General features: G+C 32.2%; 1 protein-coding gene across 1 annotated transcript; it reads right to left on the reverse strand.

Annotated features, from left to right (window-relative positions):
* Nucleotides 1–2,540: 2,540 nt before the first annotated feature.
* Nucleotides 2,541–19,906, reverse strand: LOC134686618 (ankyrin-3-like). Its single transcript, XM_063546294.1, has 6 exons — nucleotides 19,822–19,906; nucleotides 15,622–15,684; nucleotides 13,433–13,518; nucleotides 12,494–12,653; nucleotides 12,114–12,337; nucleotides 2,541–4,757 (listed from the first exon to the last, which is right to left on the reverse strand). Exons 1-6 carry the CDS (start codon nucleotides 19,904–19,906, stop codon nucleotides 2,541–2,543), a joined length of 2,835 nt encoding a protein of 944 aa, XP_063402364.1.
* Nucleotides 19,907–20,377: the final 471 nt, after the last annotated feature.

The raw sequence follows: 20,377 nt of genomic DNA on the forward strand, positions 1-20,377 counted from the left end.
TGTTTGTACTTCAGATTGAAAAAAAGAACTTCTTTGATCTCGAAGAATGAAATATGTCTGAAACCGATGATTCTTTAATGTTCTCTTGTTGTCTCCGAAAATAATGTTGAGTATTTCAGATTGAAATGATTTAGCCTGTCACTCGTACAATCAAGTATACATTGATAACATTCACTTTGATTTGCATTTCTGAGTTGGTATTTCGTTTAAAGTATGACAAAGCCTTACACGATGGAGGTTGCACAATCAGACGTAGGTCTACACGACATTAAATCAGAAATAAAAATTATGAATTTAATCGTAAAATTAATCGTATTACTGAATTAAAGTTACTGTTGAAAAAATATGTATACTTATTATGTTCTTTAAGACCTTGCCCCGAGATGATAGACATTGTCAGAAGTTCTAATCAATTTTATGTTTTTGTTTTAATTAATATTAGGAATTAATATACCTAACAATTGTTCTGTCAAATTAATTACCGCGAAGATATTTAAATGGAACAAAATTATCAAATGATTTCAATGATTTCAATTATCATTTATATGAAATCCATTGAAATTGAAAAAAAGAGCGGTTAACCGGTTAGCGTTTTTGGTATTCAGTATTCGGTCATTAAGACGTTTTAGACTTATTTTGGCCCAACTTTTAGGAATTTCGGGTCCTCAATGCTTTTCAACTTTGAACTAGGTTGGTTGTTTTATTTAAAATAGATCTGAGCGTCACTGATGAGTCTTATGTAGACGACACGCGCGTCTGGCGTATTAAAATCATAACCCTGTTACCTTTGATAACTATTAACCAGTTGACCGTTGGCAACACAAGTATATGTTAACAAAATGTGTTTGACAAGCTAGTCGAACAACTGGTGTTCACTAACAAATGATGTTCTAAATATCAAATCCAAGTGTTTATAAGAACATAAGTATCACTTTTTAAGTCATCTGATAATAATTGAACATTCATTTTATCAGCCACACCATGAAATTTAAATTTAGAATCAAATAAACATTGCTGTCTCAAGTTTGTTTGCATATTTAAACGATTTAGTACTTGTGATGTCAATAAACCTATTTTTGGTATACATATAAAGAGAGATAACGTCTGTTATAATAGTGAGAACAGTATAAATAAGAAATACAATTATAGTAAAAAGAATTTTATTCTCCAGTAACAACATCATGTAAAAATAAAACAGAGATAAAAATATGAAATCAGAATTCCAATATGACTGCTTGCTGTATTCAGTTAGAATTTTTAATAAAGAAAAAAGAAAAATAACAAAAATACCAAACCAAAAAAAACAACAAAAAAAAACAACAAATGTTGTATTCCCAACTTGTGCAGGCATTCCCTTCAATAGAAAATGGTAAAATAAACCAGATTTTATATCAAGCTGTATAGCATTTTACTTGAATTACAGTAGCACAAAATTCCGTTACACTGACAACACTGTTTGACTAAACTAAACACATAACATGTAAACATATCAAAAAGGGGTTACTATAGTCAACATTGTTTTAAAATTTAAAATTATAAAAAGAAAGAAATATGTCAACGAAGTAGACACAATGGCATATACACAAAGCATATATGTAAATATTTTAAGACAAAAATACAAAAAATAACCACTCCAAAACAACACATTGGTAAGATGCACAACAAAAGGAAATTACAAAAAATTATAAACAACGTCAATACCTAGACCATCTAATATTAATTATGAAGTTGAAACATAATATTTACAGACAAGGCTGTTGGTATCTTCCGGTGGACTTTAAAAAAAAAAAAAATAGACGTTCCATGACATAACCTTTGTTCATTAATTTTCTGCTCAGACACTGGTTACAGAGTAGAAGTTGAAAACTCTTTAATACCGGATTAGTTGTGAACTGTTAATCTAATATGCATGTGAAGTTGGTATATTGCTGTAATAAGGTGGGGGGAATTCAAAATGTGTAAATTACAATCGTCTCATTAGCAATAGATTACGGTACTAAGAATGTCGACTTATGTCAACTTTAATGTTTATGTCTAAAACGAGACAGATAAAGCCGTGTCTGTTTTTTTTTAATTTAATTTCTAGTTCTGAAGGATAGTTATAAAAATGAAACCTTACCGAAAAAAAGGGTGCTTTTGTAAAGAATACCTTCAATATAATGTGAAATTATTGAAGTGGCTTCTTTAGTCTACTTTTCTTTAAAGTCTAAATATACGTTGTTCATTGACATTTTAGAGCTATTGAAATAGTATTGGAAAAGATAATTTGGTGTTGTAGGGCAAAACATCTTAGCCTTGATTGAAGGAAAAACATGTCCCACCATCTGGTACGAATTCCTCAACCTCATCTATTGACTGCCTTGTTTTTCGAGTAATAGTTCGACTACCTCTTTATTATTAGCCACACAAGCCACATCCAAAGGAGATGCCCCATTTAATGCACATTTATTGAAGTCTGCCTTGTTGTAGAGCAATAGTTTGACTATCTCTTTATGATTATTCTGGCATGCCATATACAACGCAGTAGCCCCATTGCCATCCTACCTATCAATGTCTGCCTTGTTTTCCAACAACACCTTTACAATCTGTATATGATTTGCCACACAAGCCACAGTCAAAGGAGATCTTCCATTATTTGTACATTTATAGATGTCTGCCTTGTTCTCCAGTAACACTTTTACTATCTCTATATGATTATTTTGGCATGCCATATACAAAGCAGTAGCCCCATTGTCATCACACTTTTCAATGTCTGCCTTGTTAGCCAATAATATCTTTACTGTCTCTATATGATTATTCTGACAAGCCACATTCAGAGGAGATGCTCCATTATCTCTGCACTTATTAATGTCTGCCTTATTGTCAAGTAAATCTTTCACTAGCTCTGTATGATTGTTCTGACAAGCAATATACAATGGGCCCCCGAGATCATCACACGCATTAATGTCTGCCTTGTTCTCCAGTAATAGTTTGACTATCTCTTTATGATTATTCTGGCATGCCATATACAAAGCAGTAGCCCCATTACCGTCCCATTTATTAATGTCCGCCTTGTTTTCCAATAACACCTTTACAATCTCGATATGATCAGATACACAAGCCACATTCAAAGGGGATCCTCCATTATTTGCACATTTATTGATGTCTGCCTTGTTCTCCAGTAATAGTTTGACTAACTCTTTATGGTTATTCTGGCATGCCATATACAAAGCAGTAGCTCCATTACCGTCCCATTCATTAATGTCCGCCTTGTTTTCCAATAACACCTTTACAATCTCTATATGATCAGACACACAAGCCACAGTCAAAGGGGATCCTCCATTATTTGCACATTTATTGATGTCTGCCGTGTTCTCCAGTAATAGTTTGACTAACTCTTTATGATTATTCTGGCATGCCATATACAAAGCAGTAGCTCCATTACCGTCCCATTCATTAATGTCCGCCTTATTTTCCAATAACACCTTTACAATCTCTATATGATCAGATGCACAAGCCACAGTCAAAGGGGATCCTCCATTATTTGCACATTTATTGATGTCTGCCTTGTTCTCCAGTAATAGTTTGACTAACTCTTTATAATTATTCTGGCATGCCATATACAAAGCAGTAGCTCCATTACCGTCCCATTCATTAATGTCCGCCTTGTTTTCCAATAACACCTTTACAATCTCTATATGATCAGACACACAAGCCACAGTCAAAGGGGATCCTCCATTATTTGCACATTTATTGATGTCTGCCTTGTTCTCCAGTAACACATTCACTAACTCTATATGATTATTCTGACAAGCAATATACAATGGGCCCCCGAGATCATCACACGCATTAATGTCTGCCTTGTTGTCGAGCAATAGTTCCACTATCTCTATATGATTATTCTGACATGCCATATACAAAGCAGTAGCCCCATTGTCATTACACTTATTAATGTCTGCCTTGTTAGCCAATAGTATGTTTACTGTCTCTATATGATTATTCTGACAAGCAACATTCAAAGGAGATGCACCATTATCTCTGCACTTATTAATGTCTGCCTTATTTTCAAGTAAAACTTTCACTAGCTCTGTATGATTGTTCTGACAAGCAATATACAATGGCCCTCCGAGACCATCACACGCATTAGTGTCTGCCTTGTTGTCAAGCAATAGTTTCACTATCTCTATATGATTATTCTGACATGCCATATACAATGCAGTAGCCCCATTGCCATCACACTTTTCAATGTGTGCCTTGTTTTCCAACAACATCTTAACTAGCTCTACATAATCATTCTGACAAGCCACATTCAGAGGAGATGCTCCATTATTTGCACATCTATTGATGTCTGCCTTGTTGTCGAGCAATAGTTTCACTATCTCTTTATAATTATTCTGACAAGAAATATACAAAGCAGTTGCTCCATTACCATCCCACTTATTAATATCTGCCTTATTGTCAAGTAAAAGTTTAACTACCTCTTTATGATTTTTCAGGCAAGCAATAACCAGAGGAGTGGCACCGGTATCATCACACTTATTAATGTCTGCCTTATTATCCAGTAATATCTTTACTATCTCTGTATTATTCAAGAAACAAGCAACATGCAAGCGAGATGTTTCTTTGTCTCTGAACTGATCAATATCTGCCTCGTTATTCAGTAATTTGTTTATCATCTCTTGGCGATTTGTCAGACTTTCCATTATTTTATGCCAAGTTTCAGTTTCGAAAATGGAATGACTTTCAACTGATCCACCAACCTTACCTTCAAACACTTCCTGAAATAGTTTTTCCATGATTTGATTAATTCAATCATAACATTAAAAGTACTGCAATATACCAAACATATACTTTTAAATTGGAAAGAGAGGACGATAAGCTCCTATCCATGTCTGATGAATTTCCAACAAGTTTTGAAAAAGATGACAAAAGATACCAGAAGGACAGTCAAGCTCATAGATCGACTATAAAATGACCACTTCATGTTTAAAAAAAGACAAACAGACAAATTATGAGACACAACATGGAACGGTGATTTCTGGTGCTCTGGAAGGATAAGCAGAATCAGCTCCACTTATGACAACCGATACCTATCATGATGCCCATAATATTACAAACCTGGAAAAAAAGTATATTTCGGTAAGTCACCTTTTTGAAAACGAAATGGGATTAAAGTTACGACTTAAGGAACAGATCTTATGCAATCTATGCAACAGATATTCCATAATCAAACTCGTTATGGCGTCCGTATTAAACATTTACGAATGGATGATTTCAACATAGCCGTTTAGAACTCTAGATTTAAAAGCGTCCTTGTGAGCAGCAAGTCTCTTTTAAGGAAATCAATCATGAAAGGAAATTAAAGCCGGGTATATCGTAGCAATGCGGAGATATATACTCCGTTTGCAGGCGCCACTAATAAATGCATAGAGTATTGACAATTCACTTGGAAACTCAACATATACATTTTTGTACCACCTCGTCACATATTAAAGAGGAAATCCTGGATAATCAAAGACCTGTTTTATGTTCACTTACTAAAGAGGAAATCCTGGACAATTAAAGGTATGTTTTATGGTCCTTTTGAATTTCAACCGAAGATAAAGAAATGGATCTTCCATCACTGTATTACATAAACTAGTTTATTGCTTGGTCCTCCAAGTGCTTCACGGAACCTTTTTCTTATTTATTAACCTCAGTTTTATCAGCGCCCAAAACCGGGTTTTATTTTAAAGTTATTGTGAAACTGTTTTTTTTAAAGGTGTCGTGAATCAAACGTGTAAAATAAAACATTCCGAGGATGTTAGACTAAATACAATCTAAGGCTCTTGAATCTTGCAGTAGTATTAACACATTTGTATTAAACACATAAACCATTCATAACTACAAAAATAAGTGGAAAGGGTTGGTATTTTAAATGGCTAACGATCGTGTCTCAAAGAGGGATAAATCCTATTCTATTAAAAAGAATTAATCTAGTTCCAAAAAAAATATTATCTGAAACTGATATTATTTTAGGGATTTTTGATTTCTTGATTCCAATTGACAACTTATTTGTTACTTATGGAGGATGTGTTTTTAAACAAACTATCGGCATTCCAATGGGAACCAACTGCGACCATCTGCTTGTCGATTTTTTTATTTATTCATATGGGGCTGACTTCATACAGGAAGGTTGCGAGAAGACGGAAAAGAAGTTAGCAATATCCTTTAACCATTTTCATTGCTTATTTCCGCTATATAGATAATGTTTTCTCATTAAATAGTTCAAAATTTGGTGACTATGGTGTAAGCACTTATCCTATTTTGCAAAATATAACTCTGTTCCATATCTTGACTAACACCTTGACTTACATTTAGAAATTGACAATGATGGTCGGTTGAAAACAAAACTTAACGACAAAGGAGATGATATCAGATTGCAAAATTGTAAACTTTTTGTTCTTTGTAACAATATCTCACCAAAGCCTGCATACGGAGTATTATATCTCAATTGATACGATATTCCAGGGCTGGTAATCCTACTATGATTTCTTTGATAGAGGGTTGCTGCCAAAAAGGAAGATATTATACCATGAGTTTCGTTTGGCGATGTTGAAAAATTCCTTCGTAATTTTTATGGGCGCCATCTACAGTTGGTTGACAGTTAGAAAATATTCTACAGATGATATCGGATATGTTCCTTATGTCGTAACTTTATAATCCCATTCCCGTTTCACGAATCTGACCAACCAAATTATATTCATAGCCCAGATTTTACTAACATATTCAACACGACGGTTGCCACATGTCGAGCAGGATCTGCTTTCTTTTCCAGGGCACCCGAGATCAGCCGAAGTGGTGCAGTGACTTTAACCATAGATTTTTAATTTTTTAATGCACTCACCTAACACACGGCTAAATTATATATCATTCAACAGCTACACATTTATACTATCTGTTTTGCCCGGTCGTATGAAAATCGTTCGGTGCAATATCTGTCAAATCATGATCAAATGTAAAGGTCGAAAACGTGCCTATTTCTAAAAATTTAGCTTGTTTGCATATTATAACTTATATAAAATAGATTCATATGTGTAAATAATTTAAACTTTTAGCAGAGAGATTAATAACATTTGTTTAAAGCGTGTTTTTGTAAGACAGTACATGTTTCCTGAAATTCGAATAAAAGTTAAAAGTTTTTATTGAAACCCCATTTTTGTTTTCCTTGTGCATGCTATAGATGACAATGCTTATCAATAGAAACTAGGGTACACCATGTAATAACTATCAAATAAGATTTTGACATCATGAACGTTCTATAATTATGCTTACCTCTAATCAGAAAGCAAATCAAAACAACTCATACAGTTGCCCAAATACCGCCATCTGCAGAAACGCAGCTTTTAAGCACATCTTCCTTTTTAAACATTTTTGGCTTTTATACATATATCACCTTGATCAAATTAACTTATTTTTGCGAATATTTATTTTTATTGTGTGGAATTGTATTTACCTGACTGTGAGACGATTCGTTTAATGTCGTAAAAGTAATATGATACCAAAGGGACAACCAATCTCGTACCATGATTCAAAGAAACTTAAATAAAACCATGATCAATTAAAATTAAAATTAAAGTCCACTAGAAGGACAACAGTCAACAAAACAAAGCACAACGTGAAAACCATCACTGCTAATACTGTTTTACAAATTCAATGTCCTGCATTTGTATTTCAAAAGCTATGTTAAAAACAAAAAAAAAGAATAATTAAAAACCAATTGTTCTCTGAAAGTCTTAGAAGATAGTTTTTTTCATACTGATGCATTAGTAATCGTTTAATTATACTTTTGTGTGAAATAAGGGAGATAATATGCTACTTCCGGTGAAATGAATGTCACTTCAGGTCTCATATGATATCTTATTTTACACTGATTACAAAAATATATAGATTTTATGTACTTTTGTATGGAGAATAGGAGATAATTGGCCACTTCCAGTTTGTTCGAAGTCATTTTAGTCTTCAGTTATCAGTTTATGCATCTATATGACAAAATATATGGATTCTCAATACTTTGAGATGAAAAAGTTGCAAAAAATGCTACTTCCGGTTTCCTAAGGTCACCTCCGGTAGTCCCTTTTCACGGTCATTTGTCACCTAACCTTTTGAACAAGGTCGAATGCCTTTATAATGAACTTAGTTGAAGTTATAATCAAATAACCTCATATCAAGACATTTCAGGGACAAAAACTCCTATAAGATGTCATTAAATTGTATAAGACTAAATGTAGCATATCTTCATTACAATAAATCTGACATTTTGCACTTGTTCTTTAATATGTATCTTTCAAAGTGTCCGAGAAAATGCGATAAACAAGCAAAAGTCAGAATTGAGAACTTGACCTTGACCTTAAACCTTGACCTCATTTTCTAAGTTCTGATGGTAAACTGTGAATAGGGAGATAAATCTTACAAAGAAAATTGGTCGCCTCAGCAGGGATAAAATTTAAAAGCGCATAAACTATACGATACCATATGAGAAATATCTAAGCGACATATTGCGAAACAAACATTTATCGCAAGAACAAAATTTGGCGGCAGAAAAGAAAAATAATAATCAGAAGAAAAACAATAAGTCTTTCCAAAGAAAAGTGGAAAGACTTTATAAAAGAGATTAAACTTCTAAACACATTTTATATGTCTAACACCTTTTTGAACAAAATAAGCAGCATTATATTTAGTTCGTTCACATCCTGTTTCAGACAACCTAGAGTTTTAAACGATCGTTTCTTATTTCAATGTTGCCTACAATTCATGTTTGCATTTGAATATGCTTACATAAGGTAAATAAGTTTTGCTTTGAAAAAACCCATATGTGTCCTCAATAATCTCTGATATGTCTTTTCGAACTTAAAATATCCCTTCTTTTGATATTAACAATAAGGGATGACAAAATGATCGCTTTTTGAAGATGACAAAGTTTTGGGCAAGTGCAAACACTTTAATAGAAGACTGTTCTATAACTTTTGGGCTAGTTTAAATCTCGGTCTATATCTGAAATTCATTCTTACATACTTTTGGTTGTTTAACCCTGTATGCTTACATTGCCTCTGTAAATTTTAAAATTGTTTGTATGCACATTGAACGACAAATTTATGTGACGTATACAAAAAATTCTGACGTCAGACACTCAAATCAATCAATGTGTTTGTCGATAGTACATGTTTTTGTATTCTGTTAATTGTTCCTTTTAAAATTGATATACGATGATGACTGATGTACCCATATTTTGACTATTTATTAATTGTGTCTTTTAATTTAACGCATCAATGTAAAAATAACGGAATTTGATGAGACTGTCATCAAAGTGAGAGGGTTAGCGCTATAGAACCAGGTTTAATCCACCATTTTTTACATTTGAAAATGCCTGTACCAAGTAAGGAATATGACAGTTCTTGTCCATTCGTTTTTGATGCGTTTTGTTATTTGATTTTGCCATATGATTATGGACTTTCCGAATTGATTTTCCTCTAAGTTCAGCAGGATCTGCTTACCCTTCCGGAGCACCTGAGATCACCCCTAGTTTTTGTTGGGGTTCGTGTTGTTTATTCTTTACTTTTTTATGTTGTGTCATATGTACTATTGTTTTTCTGTTTGTCTTTTTCATTTTCAGCCATGGCGTTGTCAGTTTGTTTTAGATTCATGAGTTTGACTGTCTCTTTGGTATCTTTCGTCCCTCTTTCAGCGTTTTTGTGATTTTACTTTTTTCTATGAACAATAGTTAATTTTTGCTCTTTTGAAATCATAAAGCTAATATTCCTTGACCTTCAAAATTTACATTAACCTATTTTGTGACCATACAAATATCGATATCCCAAGATATATTTTGCTTTCATTTTTTAAATTTGTAATTAATTTTATTTTTATAAAGTATTGCGCAAATAACCTCATATATTTTGTTTGACTTTGAAATTGTATATCATGTGATATAAAGTTCATATGATCCATTGGAAAATTTGATGATACATAAACTAGAAAATGCCTTTTTGTTTAATAATCGTCAACAAATAGAATGTTTATTTATGACATTAAACCTTGATTTAACCGAAAATGCACCGTACGATGTTTTTTACTACCGGGCAAAGAAGAAAGTACAGATAATAAGCTTGATACTATTTATTGGTAAACATATCTGAGTATCTGACTGTTACCTAAACCAAGATTTAAGTGAATACACAACTTTTTGCGATATACCGTATAGTGGCATATAATGTTAGAATGTTTTTCAAAGCTATATAGAGATAGTGACTACACTTATGAATGAAGCCTGTACACTTGCTTTAAATTGCAAAATTCGGCGTAATTTGGTTTACTGTGGATAATTGTCTAAATGACAAGTATACCACATATTCTTATTTTTAATAAGAATATATCTTTTGAAAACGAAAATTTGCAGTACAAAATTTAAGACCTTTGGTTTTAAATAATTCTGATTATGGAAAGTTCTTTAAAAAATATAATGATTGTGTATGCAAATAATAATATATTGTTATAACGTTAACCAGAAAATATTTATATTCATAATTTTCACAAACAGTCATCATGAAGCATGTGAAGTGTAAATTCGCGTTTATTTCAGAAAACTAAATTCAGAAAGCTAAATATGTGGTTACTGCATGTTTTAAAACTACTGACGAAACGTAACTCATCAGATGGATACAAAAAGAAATACTACACATAGTGAACGTACATATATATCAACAACAAAAACAGTCAGAGTCTTCTTATTTTTTTTTATCACTTTTTAATTGGAACATGTTGATAAAGTTACCAACCTATCACATCTGTCAGTCAGAGGTACAGTCAATGTAATAGAGACATCTGTAATTTTATTTTAGACGAAGTTACTGATGTAGGTTAATCCAGAAAAGTGTGTTGGCCGTTTATAAATTTTGAAATTATTTAGAAACTTAGGTTTCAACTCCCTCAGGCAAAGTTGACTTAAGACGAATTTTGATATTAATTTTTGTCTTATAGCCCTTTATCGGTTTCGTTACTTATACATCCTGCAAATGATTGGCTTTGAGCGTTCCTAATGAAGGTAAATCAGAAAAGAGCTTCGAACACATGGAATTATCAAACGTGTTGTTTGCAATTTTTTACATCACTGAATCGATACCTCTGATGGTGGACTATCAGTTCCCTAGGGTAATACCAGATCAGTAGTCAGTATTTCGGTACTTACATGATTAAACAAACTTATTGGCTAGAGGAATAGGGGGAGGGTTGAGATCTCATAAACATGTTTAACCCCGCCGCAATTTTGCGCCTGTCCCAAGTCAGGAGCCTCTGGCCTTTGTTAGTCTTGTATGATTTTAAATTTTAGTTTCTTGTGTATTATTCGGAGTTTAGTATGACGTTCATTATCACTGTACTATTATGCATATTTTTAGAAGCCAGCTGAAGTATACCTACGGGTGCGGGAATTCTCGCTACATTGAAGACCCATTGGTTGCCTTCGGCTGTTGTCTGCGCTATGATCGGGTGGTTGTTGCTTTGACATATTCACCATTTCCTTTCTCAATTTTATTTTCTAAAAATGTCCGTTTATAAATTTTTAAATTATTAAGAAACTAAAGGTTCAAGTCACTTACTCAAAGTTGACTTAATATAAATTTGATTATTTATTTTAGGTTTTTTTGACATATAGGTCTTCAACGATTTCGGACGCAATGACTTATTAAACATGTTGTTTTCATTTTTCATCCTGATATGCAAGGATAGAGCCATTGAACATATTTTTAGATTGACGGTTTTTCTTAATTATTCAATTTTCTTTATGAATTCTGCTAACAATGTTTCTTAAACACCTATGTTATAAGTAAAACAATTTTTTTTTTAAATAAATCATCTATAAATGGAGTAAAAATATATCAAAAGCTGCATTGTGATATTTGGTGATTTTCTGTCAAATGGTCTTGTGTGAATAACCTATCCCTCATATGATGAAATTGAATACAGAAATTAAATTGTTTTTCTGTTGGTCTTTTCCTTTTTAGCCATGGCTATGTTAGTTTGAGTTTGATTTGTGAGTTTAAATGTCCCTCTGGTAACTTTTGCCTTTCTTTTATAATTAAATCTAATGTCAAACTTACCTTTCCTAATTTATGTAGACATGTTTCTTCATTAAATTTATCTTGTTGGCTGTTTATTGACTGTTTTCGGTCTCCTGATTTAACTGCATGTTCTTGTGCCTTGTCCATGAATTTATTGTCAGGTTTCTGATTTGTGTTCAACCGTACTTCTGGGTTATGGTCAATTTCTTGTATCTTGCTCACTGTTTCTTCTGATTTATGAGCATTTGCTTGTGTCTCATTCACTGAAGAGACATGTTTTGTCAAAATGTGCATCTGGTGCAGGAAAATTGGTTCCGGTAATGTTATTGTTATTATTACTGGTACATCTGATTGACACACAGTTACTTGTATATTATTTACTGGTACATCTGATTGGTTCGCATCTTTTTGTTTCTTGCTCACTGTTACTTCTGGTTTATTAACAGTTCCATGTGTCTTGTTTACTGTTAAAAGTTTATTTGTCTTGTTCTCTGTTTTTTCTAAATCACTTTCTAGCTGAAAATTATGTAAAGGAATTTCACTATCAATAGTTCCATCACGCCTTCTTTTGAAAACCTCCTGAAATCAATTTCACATGTTTTGTTAATCAAACATCGTTTATAACTGCCAGAACAATGCATTCTAGTCAGGTAATTTGCAGTAACCAAACAAATCAATTTAAATCTTTTAAGTTTTTGTCACCTCTCTGTCATTTTTGAAATGAAGGCGCATCTCTTTTAGCGAACAGAACTCCCGAACAGCAGGAGGAACAATTTAACTCAATTTCTGTATCTGTGACAATATTTTCAAAGAGAAATGTTTTGAAAAGTATCGGCTTTTTAAATCTTTAAAGTACGATAATGCACAAACGGCATTAGCTAATCCTCAATTTAGATATTGGTCTCTCATTTGTCATTGGTAAAATCAAATTACAATGACAAATGTAATAGTTGAACCTAGTGCAAAATATCATCACCCGCGCTGACTATAAAAACATCATATTGTTTCAAAATTAAGTCCGATAAATCTTCAGATAAACCCGTTCAAATTCAAATCATAATCTATTGTGGTCAATTGTACTTCATGTCTATATAGTTAAAACTATCAGAGGATTTATTTTCATAGAATAATAATTAGTCGCAAGGCTCACGTACAAATGTTTGGATCAAAACAATCGTACAATATGGCCAAAGATACACGATCAAAAATAAGTTCACCAAGTATATACGAAAGTTTTTGTCAAACTTTCTCGGGCATTGAAACGTTTAAGGCAAACAGATAAATGAACGAGTAAAAGAATCATTACCCTAAGCGACCCATGCGCCACGTCAGTAAGACATTACTTCTCTGAAACTAACCTCATTTGCATTTCTCAATCCAGGAAAATTTATTTCTGGAGAACTTTTTAAATCTTTGTTTGACACTGTATCGTCATGTTGATTACCTGTATTCAAAATGAAACTTATACGATATTTTTTATATATTATAATAATAACTTAAAGTATGTATCATTTTGATTCAGTGAAAGTAAGCATTTGTTCATAACAGAAGCGACCTTGATATTTTTTTTTGTTTTGTCCTTTTCTATGATATATTTATTTAAAAGATGAAAATACGTGAATAACAAAATTTGTCTTCGGCAACTCAAGATGACGTTGATATATTTGGTTTATAATAAATTGTGTACTTTGAAACTGATGTCCTCCAATTTTAGTTGTAAATGCAATTTTACTGATCATTGTTTTTCTTGACCCCCCCCCCCCCCTAAAACACATATGCAACACTCAACGGTACCACCTAACGATGCAACTTTACCAGTGCATATAGCTTGGACATACAAATAATATGTCAGCTCGTTGATCAATTACTAATTGAGTGCTCGTTGATTTTGCAGAGTGATACTCTGGTTATTGCTAGGGAATACATGTTTAACACAGACGAACAAAAATTCTGTGGTTTTTAGGTCAACGGACTAAAATCATAAACATTTACTAAAAAAAAGGGAAATTCACACAATACCTAGAAGTACTAATAAAGCAAAAAACCTTTAACATGATCTATATGATTTAACGATTTTATTTTTCAAATATAACTTGGGACATTCGGTTCTTACGATCAATAATATATAAAGAAAACATCACTATTCTAACAGGAAAGCTATTTGCCGAGTATTATTTTGAATCCAATACTCGGTACTTCTAAGCAATATTGGAGTAATCGAGTACAAGTTGCCATCTCAAGTTTAACCATAAATGACCTTACACTAAGCCTTTTTAACTGATCATTGTATTATAAAGGCAATGTGTTTGGGTATATAAAGAAAACAAGAACACGTTCGTCACTGTAATTTGTACCAAACTTGTTTGTTAAGCAATTGTTTACGTAGTACAGTATATATTAATATGAATCAAACAGGACTTTCAATGCAAATGTCATAACGAGACCATATCTTAAACAATTTGTGATGACTTCAACCGATTCTTTTCAAAAATTAGTGTGCTCAATGTAAATGAAAAAACTTTATTTAGTTAATGTTGACTGCTTTTGATTTTCCGTAAATAGATATCGAAGTAAAAATAAAACGTTATGAAGCGACTATGCGGTATGGGCTTTGCTCATTGTTAAAGGTCGTACGGTGACCTATAGTTGTTGTTTTCTGTGTCATATTCGGTCTCTTGTAGATGGTTGTCTCATTGTCAATCAAACCACATCTTTTTTTTATAAATCTCTTGCTATCGTCAAATTTACTTCAAAGGCTCGATGAAACTGACCAAATACGAAATCTGTTCAATGATGTACATTGCAAAGCAGCTCATGTATAGCCTGCCATACAGACACACAGAACTTACAATAGTTGCACACACAAAAAAAAAAGTTTCGAGACGGGTCAAAATCAATTAAACCTAACATTAATTAATGAACCAAGAACATGAGGTCAAGGGAAGATGAGTATCGAAAGATAAATACAGACACTTGGAGTTCCTACGTTAATTCCATCGATTTGAGTCACATAATCGAGAGCCGTGGTGAAGTGGTTAGTGCATCGGACTACTAACACAAAGGTTCCTGATTCGATTCCCGTCTGGGATGAAAATTTCAGGGACTGAATTTTCGGTTCTCAATTTACACCATTTACGATTTTGGTCTTGAGGAAACGATGATAGTCCATGGGAAGGGGACGATAAATGGCTGACCCGTGTTAAGAGAGAGTCATATCTCTTGTACGAAAAATACACCCTTGTAGATATTGAAAAAAGCAGGCTAATGCCGCTACAAGGCAGCATTCGAACCCGCAATGTGGAGAGGTGAATATAAGTTGCAAAACATATTCCCAATCCACTATAAATAAATGTGTTTAAACTAATCGATTTGTAAAGTTCTTCTGGTTCGTCTATTGTACCTTTACTTTTAGCCAATTACATGGCTAACTTTTTATTAGAATATTGTTGTTGGCTGACCCTTAGTTTATTTTTTCTCTTTTAACACTGTATCATGGTATTGTCACTTGAGACACTAATCATTCAATACAGGACTTATATTTACCTACCTCTAAAATAGAACAATGATTTTCGAAAGAAAAACACAAAAAGAACAACAATAATTGTACCACCTGAAAAAAAAATATGAATAACATATAATAACATATCAATCATATGAATTTTAAGCAAATCTTGATATATACCGGTATATTGGAATAAGAAAAGTAAATTCAATATATATAACAGCAGGTAAAATTTGTATTGGTATTATTATGTTTCGAAAGGGATGAAGATTACGATTATACATTCGTCTGTCCATACAAGTTGCAGCTTTTAACACAAATATTCGTGTATTTTTATTGTTGGTATATAGATTAATGTTAAGTCAAAGTTATCGCTCTACGAATCTTGTATTAATCAACTAGCATAGTCGTATAACATTAATAAATGAAATATGAACATTTATGCTTACAGAAAACAGTAGGCAAAGATTTTATCATTATGTTTAATTGATGAACACAGTTTGTTTCTATCCGTTTATTTTATGCATGAAATGTTTCAGTATACATATCATGAATTTAAAGATAAAAGTAGAAAAAATATAGTTTAAGAAAATTCTAAATAATAGCCTATATTGTGTTCAATTTTTCAGGCTTTTATCACCAAGATTACCCTCAAAAGGCATATTCCTGGAAAAAGGTATTTCAGATCTTATATATTGTTCTATTTACAATTTTACTCTGTCTTTGACATTCTACACAAATGCAAACAATTGTTAAAGCGTTATTCAATGGAAAAATAAACTCCTCAGTAAGTCAACTGACAATATCTTGCGTGTCCAAAAATTCGTAGTTTGTAAGTTATTGAAAAGACAAGAAAAAAATGATGACAACTTTTTATGTACAACGAAGGTTGTAAATTTTTACTCTGATGACCATTTACAGAATTGTTTCCTTTCATGGATGTATAACAAAATTATTCTGTTAAAGGATTAATGCCTGGAATATTGTAACGAATAGAACTTTTGCCGTCTCTGTTTCTCTGTTGTAGACGTAAATAAAGGTTTCAAATCTATATATAGAATATCATTTACCAAATGCAAAGTTCAAAAACTCAAAACATCAATCGAAAAGAAATCAGTTGTTATATTCTTGACTTGGTACAAAAATTGTCTTATTCCTTATGTAGAACATGGTAGGTGAAACCTTATTTTGTACATGTTATGATTAGCTAAATTTCACTCGCATGAGAGTTGAATAGAATTCCATTATATTTACAAAACTGTGTAAGCAGAACACACAATGCGATTGATTTGCTTGGATTAAGTAATCAACCAAAATCGAAGACGCATATTGGAACCTAGTAACTCGTGTAAGGTGAATATTACGGTCACTCAAAACTATTTTTGATAGCTCTTTTGGTTGTTTGTTGCATTGCAAATTTGCGATCCACTATATTCTAGTGGAAGCGAAAAATCATCCTACGTTCATTTAGGTCAGCATAGTTTTCAAATCATAAATATAACTTTTCTGGTCGTTACGCAAATAATCTTTAAAAAATCAATCGAATGACAATAAAAGAATACACATTATATTTATCAAAACTGTATTGTATTCACACTTATAAGCTGCAAATTTGATTAAACAATAGGAAAAGAGTATTACTTACCGCAAATAGAGAGTACAACTATAACGACACGTTTCCTCCATGGCACTAAAAAGACATGAAAATAGAAATTTGACAAAATTTGAAAATAAATAATCTTCCTTTTGAATTCCCTTTTCGTTCATTGAAATCAATGGAAGCATTTCTGTTTCTATACAATACTTTTCCAATGATCAGATAAACAACAAATATAAGATAACATTATCACTGGTTTTTCTTTTTTTAAATTGAGATGCACAGCCCAGCCAACGCACATGATACATTACATTTTTGTTGTATAAACAAACTGTTCTTTTAATCAATTCAAAAATTGTGTAAGTTTTAAGTTTAGTAAATCTATCCAAACATGGCTCAGTAAGTTAGGGTGACATTTGAAAAGTTAGCTAATATATAACAGTTAATGTCCTTTATCGCTATTTTGTGCATTTTTCGTTTGATCTTTTTTTGTGATAATTTTCATATCATGCTACTCGCTTGAGATGGAATAATTATCACTAGAAACTAAGGAGGCCACGTGGCGTTGCTAACGAAATTGACATGAACATGATGAAATTGACAACGTCGTCATAGGTAAAATAGCGATAAATAGATTATCATTGTTCATCTCAACTCGCTTGCTTTTCTCACTTTCGCTGTACCAGCTCAAGCGAGAAAAATCAATCTCGTTGAGATGATCCACGATAATCTATAAGTAACAGTAAAATGAAAAAGATTTTAAAGAAAGAAACAGAAGTTTTCTTTGATCAGTCCCTTTGAGCGTCACGGATGAGTCTTTTGTAGACGAAACGCGCGTCTGGCGTATATACAAAATTTAGTCCTGGTATCTTTGATGAGTTAATCCCTATGTGAGTGTTAGTAGACTCTTGATCATATGTGAAATTGTGTTATTCTTAATGAATATATTCGTTGAACATAGAATTGCCATTTATTTTTCTTCAAATAGAACTTTACATTTGACAACTTTTAACTTAGTCAATGCAACTGCGGGTGGACGTTTCTCCCCGAGGGTATCATCAGCCCAGAAGTTTGAATGAATTTCAATGATGGTAATTTTTTTAATTAATTTCCTGTTTTTAAACTATGATTTTTCGAAACACTAAGGATTTTCTTATCCCAGGCAAAGATTACCTTAGCCGTATTTGGCACAACTTTTTTGAGTTTTAGGTCCTCAATGCTCTACAACTTTGTACTTATTTGTTTTTAAAACTATTTTCATTTGAACGTCACTAATGAGTCTTATGTAGACCAAACGCGCGTCTGGTGTATAAACATATAATCCTGGTACCGTTACTAACTATTTTCAATATAGATCCTATCAACAGTATTCAAATTTAAGCAAGTTAATCTGATTTCAGAGCAACCGGCAAACTACTCGGGAAAAAGTAATCACACAATGCACGGAATCTTTTTAAAAACACAAAAAACATAAAATGCATTCAATCATTGCAATATGCATAAGCAAAGGCCATCAATTGCATGGTTTGAACAACAGGTAAATTTATAAATATATCTATGAACAAGTTGAAAATAGTTGACTATGCCGATCTTTGAAAATAATTAATCTAGATCTCTGACTTTCATAATTTTGGTTGATCTCAGGTATGATTTGAAGAAACTGCTAACATAAAAAGAAACAGAAAATTAAGTTCTAATAAAAGTCAAAACATAAAATTTCATTTGATGATATACATTTTAAAAAATGAATTGTATTAATTTTCTAATTTCTTTTTTTACACGATTATGATTTTCTTTAAATCTTACATGAAAGTATGCATTGTTTGACGTTTCAGTCTTGTTGAAATCTCGTTCTGGAACTAATTCCAAAACATGTGTCAAGTTGAAAATATCTATGCATTTTTAAAATATTATAATAAAACAAAACTGTATAAAGAATGTGAATTTACAATGAAAAGTTTTTGATTCATATAGTTTTCAATTTTACGACCAATAAAGTCAGTCTTTTTAGCCAATGTTTTGAGTGTAAAAATCGTTGAGAGGTTCAAAATTTGGTTTTTCTAGAAACCTGTACTTCCAATATCATTTTTGTCTTTTCAAATTTCTTAGATATGTATTTTTTCAATCATTTGTCACCCAAAAAGTTGAAAAAAATACATTTTGTTCTTAAAACTAAGAAAAACCAAAATTGATAGCATGGTAAACTTGACACAATAAGCATCAAAATATGATACAACTTTATCAAAGTAACACCTACTGATATTTTTTTTAAGTTGAGTTTATTCAGGTTGGTCAACTTCATCTTCGTTGAAAGTATGAAAACAAGTTTACTTGCGGAACCGTGTTTTTTTTCAAAATAAGAGCCCAGAAATAGGTAAAAAATTGATGAAAAATGGGGAAAATCATCAAAATAAGGTATTTTCGAAGGGTTTGTATCCCAAAAAAAAGTGCACCACTATATGATTTTTTTCACAAGTTTTTTTTTTAGAGTACAAAAAATAAGGTTTACAAAGCAAGTTTAATTCTAGAAATTTTTAGCTCCTCATGAGGTGATTCTTTAAGTGAATTAAGGTAATATGTATGTATTAATTCCAACAGGTTAGTGTTCGTACTGGCTTTTAATAATAATAGATTCAGTGATCACTTACATTTAATATATCCAAGTAAACTTGAAATCAAAGATACTACCGACACAGATAAATCTGCTTCATATTTAGACCTTTGTCTCGACATGAGTACTGATGGTAGGTTGAATACCAAAATTTATGACAAACGTGATGACTTTAATTTTCCTATTTTCAACTTTCCATTTCTGTGTAGCAACATCCCAGCAGCACCAGCATATGGAGTATATGTGTCTCAATTGATAGGTTACTCTAGAGCTAGCTCAAAGTACGTTGATTTTGTCGAACGAGGAAGACTACTTTCTCAAAAGTTGCTATGCCTCTCAAATTATATTTTTGGGTTAACTTTACCTGTTGATACAATTGTTACTTTTTTTGTTATTTAATATAAAAAAGAAGATGTTGAACGATTGCCAGTGAGAAAACTCCCTACAAGAGACAACATGATTTCGAATCCCTGTTTTTTTTTAAATCAAGGCTTTAGGGTAGAGACATATGTCTTGAAGGAAAGTAGTACGTAAAGGATTTTTTTGTATTCACAGTAGATGCTTAATTTGTTTGCGCTATTGAAATTTCCTAC

The sequence above is a fragment of the Mytilus trossulus genome, chromosome 10 (genome assembly GCF_036588685.1).
Source record: "Mytilus trossulus isolate FHL-02 chromosome 10, PNRI_Mtr1.1.1.hap1, whole genome shotgun sequence".
In the NCBI taxonomy this organism is placed as follows: Eukaryota; Metazoa; Mollusca; class Bivalvia; order Mytilida; family Mytilidae; genus Mytilus; species Mytilus trossulus.

What these genes read in the sequence shown, in the direction of transcription:
- LOC134686618 (XM_063546294.1), bottom strand. Translation starts at nt 19,906, where the DNA reads ATGTCGAGACAAAGGTCTAAATATGAAGCAGATTTATCTGTGTCGGTA. An exon ending in TTTACTTGGATATATTAAAT is followed by an intron (nt 15,685 to 19,821) that starts GTAAGTGATCAC and finishes TTTTTTTTTCAG; the next exon opens with GTGGTACAATTATTGTTGTT. An exon ending in ATCATTGTTCTATTTTAGAG is followed by an intron (nt 13,519 to 15,621) that starts GTAGGTAAATAT and finishes TTTTGAATACAG; the next exon opens with GTAATCAACATGACGATACA.